Source organism: Peromyscus eremicus, chromosome X (assembly GCF_949786415.1).
Source record: "Peromyscus eremicus chromosome X, PerEre_H2_v1, whole genome shotgun sequence".
In the NCBI taxonomy this organism is placed as follows: domain Eukaryota; kingdom Metazoa; phylum Chordata; class Mammalia; order Rodentia; family Cricetidae; genus Peromyscus; species Peromyscus eremicus.
The window spans coordinates 13,564,311-13,570,085 of NC_081439.1; the positions used below are offsets into that span (position 1 = coordinate 13,564,311).

Genomic DNA, 5,775 nt, shown 5'->3' on the forward strand with positions numbered 1-5,775 from the left:
TACTTAGCAGGGAGCTTGGCACCATGACAGTTTACATAAGCAGCAGTAAGTAGTAAGTTCTCCCCTAGGGCTGAATACCTCTTCAGCCATGGTTTTTGATCAGATTGAAAGTACCAGGTATGAATTCCCTCTTGTGGAGTAGGCCTCAAATCCAATCAGAGGTGCATTGATTACCCTTCTAACAGCCATGTCAACAATTATGCAGGTAGTCACATTTTGCCTGGCAGGTTGGTGATGTAGATCATAGGTTTCATGTCTGGGTAAGAATGTTGCTGCCTTTACTCTGCCAGCATCCTGCATAGTACAGTCCACTCCTAGGAGAGCTAACTGGAAAGAAGTTTCTAGCTCCTTTCCAGCTCAATTTCTCTACACTTTGTGACCAAGGTGCTTTGTCTTTAGCAGCAGGGTCTTATCACCTAGTTATGGTGGGCAAACAAAACAAATGTTGAGAACCTCGATTGTTTTTCAGACTTCTGGGGACTTCTTGACATGGGAGTATCTTGTATCTGGCACTGGAATTTTTGTTTTTGTTTTTGTTTTTGCTTGGCTTTCAGAAGCAGCATTATGTAAACATACAGTACATCTATCTTCTAAATCTCTCTTTTGTAACTTACATATTTTGAATTGGACTATAAAGTAGAAATTTTATATATGGCTTTTTAAAATGTATCCTTAGCTTTAGTTAACCCTTTAGTTAACCTCATGTCACCCATTTTTCTACCCATCTCTGCTTAACTTTCCTCATGGGTGGAATTATTATATTACTGATTATATAAAGTAACAACAGGTTTATGCAAAAGTAAATATTTTTACAACTTAAGCATTCCTGGGAACATGAGAATAAAGGCCCAACAGAAAAATCAATAAATAAAGAAAAAAAAGAGGTGACCCTTGGATATGGTAAATGGCCTATGGAGCCACTATAAGCCAAAACTGATACTGACACTGTTGGAATCACAGTCCCTAATAACATTCAGTGTGGTGGGATCTTTAGTCTTCTCACAGATTATTCCTGTAAACTAACAGTAGAAATAAAAAGGCAGTCCTGACTCTAAGAAAATCTACATAGATGCAACCAAAATCAGATTTCTAAGAAGCAGAGATGACAAAGAGCAAACAATGTAGAAAATGAAACATTCTTATTACCTCTGAAAACCATCATATAGAGAGAATTAACAAGTTTAGATAGGCAAGTTACAGGCAAATCTGTGAAGGGCGACATGTCCCAGATGAAAGAAAATGTCTTCAAAGCAGTTTTGAAAATGGATACAGACTAAAAGAATGTTAAGTTCTTTATGCTTTTAAAATTATGAATCCTTTATTCTCACCTGCTTCTGGGAAGAAGGGTATAAAACTATCCTTGCATTTATGCAAGGAAATGCCAATAAAATACACTGTTTTTTTCAAAATAACTGACAGTATTTTTTAAGTATATTATCACAACAAATGTTAAGATGATAATTGTTAATTGACTTCATTTAATCATTTCATATTGCATCAAAAATCACATTTCAATCCATATGTGCAATACAATTTTAAGTTGTCAATTGTAAACAATACCAAAACAAGGAAAAGATAATTTAAAAAGTAACACAATTAATATTTGAAAATAGGGGTGAAATATGAGTTATTAATTCCACAAATAATGAACATCTGACAAACAGTGCATTAGTTGCTGGTTTGTGACAGTGAATGAATAGATAAAAACTATTCTGCGAAAATAACCTTGGGCATTTAGTTGCCATTGTCCGTGCATATTACTATGAGATTAGTGTGCTTTGTGAAGACATGATGGGCCCTGCACGAGCTAATAAAGCCTCATTCACACAATCTACAGGTAAAAAGGATGAAAAGTATGATGCAGTCTGTCCTGTATGGGTTTGGGCCTGACATGGCTCACAGTGACAGTATTCAAAGATAATCTATGGTAACTTTAATTGTATTACTTTCTGCATTTTCTCTATGTGTACATGAACATAGGTCAACTATTTTCCTGTTTGAAAAAAAACCTGGCTTACAGTGAATACACTCTTTTGTAAAATGCCCTGTCATTTTAAGATATGAGAATCTACTAATGGATAAAATATTAATATTGAGATTTAGAAAAATAGTTCAATATTACTATTAAAGTTCAGCAAGGAAACATTGAAAGATACTTATCTTATTTCAGATAGGGAGGAGTGATGTGCTATCCTAATTAGTCTTATCAATAAAAACCCAGATTCAGATACTTAGGGTGAAAACTGAAAGATCAGAGATGCAGAGCAGCCAGCCACTAGAGACTTCTTACCTTTATGAAATCTCAGACTGAATGGGGGTTGGGGGAGCCCTCTAGGAATCCTTGGAATGAATGAGGCTGAGATCCTGTCTCTATCAGCCTAGTGTTGGGATCAAAGGCTTGAGCCTCCCAAGTGCTGGGATAAAAGGCATGACATCCCAAGTGCTGAGATCAAAAGTGTGAGCCACCACTGCCTGGCTCTGTTTCTCTTTTAGACTGGCCCAGGGTGGCCTTGAACTCCTGATCTTCCTACTTCCTCCTCCGAAGTGCTGGGATTAAAGGTGTGAGCAGCACTGCCTGGCCTCTATGGTTAACTAGTGGCTATCTCCGCCCTCTGTTCTCCAGGCAAGCTTTATTTGTCAGAACACAAACAAATTATCATACAACAGAGAAGTTCTACTCAGAGACATAAAAACAAATAAATATTTGACTTTTTTTTAAAAGAACTGCAGTTTATTTACAGTAAATAGTCTCAAGGAAACTTAATAGGCAAATGCAAATCAGTAAAACAAAAACATAAACCATGCATACATATACACATTAATCAAATAACTGGATTTTTAAGGAACCTTAAGCAAACAAAATATTTTTAAATCTATATATGAATAGGTGAAGCATACACAGAAATTTTGGGCATATGCACACAACTACTTACATGGAATTAATACTTGTCTTTTATAGTAATGAAAAATGACTACTAAAATAAGCAATAACAATGTTTACCATTTAAATTGCTAAAAGTTGTTGGTAAAGGATTACACTCAATACTACTATCATACTCCAGAGGTGGGAGTTGGAATATGTACAATCTTTAACACTCATCAAGATGAATTTGACTTGGTCGTTATCTTATAGAAAAAATTCATCTTAAAAGACTGAGGCAGTGGGTTCTTGACTTTGAGTGGGGTCAGCTTAAGCAACATAGTGTGACCCATTCAGAAACCATGGAGGGAAAGGAGGGGGCAGAGGAAAGGAGCCGGAGAACGGGGAAAAGAAAAGAAGACAGGAAGAAAGGAAAGAAGGAAGGAAATTAGGTAGAAGGGAAGGGAGGAGAGATGAAAGGAGGGGAGGAAGGGAGGGAGGGAGGAAGAAGCCAAGAAGCTAGGTCACACTCCAGACATTTAAAAGGGCCTGTTGGCAAGGGGTGGGGCCTCTGCTCTAGGAGGGCAGAAGTAAACAGTAAGGAAAGGCCTGCCTTCTCTGTGACGTTTGAGAATGCGCCAGAGGTATCCAGTGAGCCTGGGCAGTACCGGCATACTACAGCAATGCCATGAGAGAAAAGCCTCTACAAGAGTCTCTTTGGGAGGTTCCAGGAGAGTTCATCAATGGGGCTTTTAAGCAGCCGAGTCTTGAGACGCAGTGATTCCAGTCCTGTAGAGGCAGAGCAGCCAGAAGCCACTGCGGGTCCCAGTTTCCTGTCAGGCAGTCGCAAGCGCAAACAGAGAAGTTGGGACTGTTCGGGACCGGCACCCAGCTCTAACATCCACGGATCTCAGAACCAGGGAGTAAATCTACAGCAAGTTTTTGGCATCGTCTGCAGGAAAAAAGTGAAGCTCTCATCTAAGCGTGCTTACCAATCTTTATTTTTGGATGGGCAAGACAGTGATATCAAAATTCGTGCTCTAGGGAAAACATGGCCTTTACACAAAGTATTTTTATGTAAGTCAGGCTACTTTGCTAATATGCTCAAAGGTTCTTGGAAAGAATCGCACAATGATATTATTGAACTGGAGATTAAGAACGAGGACATAGATGTGAGGTCCTTGTACTTTGTGTTTGGTTCCTTGTACACGGACGAGGTTCTGCCAATCAAGCCCCTCCAAGTTCCTCATGTTTTGGCCGCAGCAAGCCTGCTTCAGGTAGAGCACGTAGTTCAGCAATGTAAGGAGACCATGATGAGAACCATTAACATGAAAAACGTGTGTTCGTTCTATACAGCAGCAGAAACCTATCAACTGAAATCTGTAAAGACCCAGTGCTTTGAATGGCTTCTTTGTCATTTGATGACACACTCGAGTGTTGGACTTTACAAAGAAATTGACATAAAGCTCATGTACCTTCTTGTGTCTTCATCAGACCTGCTGGTGATGCAAACGGAAATTGATATATATACCACACTCAAAGAGTGGGTATTCCTTTATTTTAATCCTCACTGGAAAGGTTCAGTGGAACAGCTTTTAGCTAATGCCAACAGCTGGCTTTCCAAGCACATGGAAGGTAGTGAGAGCATCACTTTTCTTGAAAGTGAAGAAGGACTAATATTTCAACCAGTGTTTAAAAAACTGAGGTTTCAGCATATCATCTGTGAACTAGCCTCCACAACTGTTCTTGAACGAGATCGTCTAATACCTTTAGAATGGTTGTCACCTGTTTATAAACAACAATGGCTGACTTTGCTCCACTCCCAACAACACAGGGAAATTGGGCCACGAATCATCAATGAAAAAGAACTTGAAGGATGTAGCATGAGATGTGGTACAAAGATCAGCAGAGATGGTAAATACTCCTGGAAGTGGTCACATTGCAAATTTAGCTTTCCTTTACATATCATCTTTACCAACCGTTATATCATTTTTAAGCAAAACCAACAACCATGTGATGGTTCTGCCTGTTTAAAACAGATACGGAATGTAGTATTCAGAATGACTTTGGTGTATTTTGACTCTGATGGGAAACTGACTTTCAGTAGAACAACTGGTTATAAAAGTATTACTTTCAAAAATTATGAGGAACAAATTGCAATGAAGTTAGATGGCATAATTTTAAGCTTCCCTTTATATGTATTCTGCAACTTCCTGTTTATATCATTAGCAAATACGGAAAACATGTGATCTTGTCAATTATTAGAACATATGAGCAGTTTGAAAACACTGAGTGACTCATTTAATATGAAGGCTGCGTTGTGAACACAATTAAGGTGACCGACAACAAAATGAAAATTCTTAGGTGTCTAGTACCACCACAAATGCCTGCTTGTCTTCACTTGATGTCTATACATTTCTGAAGAGAACTTTCACTTCCAACAAATTTGTTCGAAAAACCTTCACTTTCCAACAAAGCAAATGAAAAGAAGCTGGTCTTTTGATTTTCATTCACCATCAACGGTCAAGCTTTGAATGGAAATAAGAGACTGTATTTGCAAGGAAAAACATCTAAATGAACTTGTTATGTAGCTTTGACCCTAACCAAGTTTGAGACTAAATAAAATAAAATTCTCTCCACTGCTGAAACTGTTATGAACCGTAGCTTATAGATAAGCTTATAAGATGTAAATCAATGGTTAAAAAATAATTGAGATTAGTCACTGTCGATGTATGCTTTCAAATAACCAAATAGTGTCAAGTTTTTCCATATCATGTAGCATAATTTGTTGGTATTTTAGAACTGATTTTTCAGATTATTTTTACATGATTTGGATACCTTTTCTGCTGATTATCTTTAACTATATATGCACAAAATAGATATTTATCTTATAATTATCATGTCACATGCTATAT

General features: G+C 37.7%; 1 protein-coding gene across 1 annotated transcript; it reads left to right on the forward strand.

Annotated features, from left to right (window-relative positions):
* The first annotated feature begins 3,535 nt into the window (after positions 1 to 3,535).
* Positions 3,536 to 5,496, forward strand: LOC131899092 (germ cell-less protein-like 2). Its single transcript, XM_059250464.1, has one exon. The coding sequence runs from the start codon at positions 3,604 to 3,606 to the stop codon at positions 5,107 to 5,109; it is 1,506 nt and encodes a 501-aa protein (XP_059106447.1). The 5' UTR covers positions 3,536 to 3,603; the 3' UTR covers positions 5,110 to 5,496.
* The last annotated feature ends 279 nt before the right edge of the window (positions 5,497 to 5,775 follow it).

Coding starts and splice junctions, on each gene's coding strand:
- LOC131899092 (XM_059250464.1), top strand. CDS start 3,604: ATGGGGCTTTTAAGCAGCCGAGTCTTGAGACGCAGTGATTCCAGTCCT.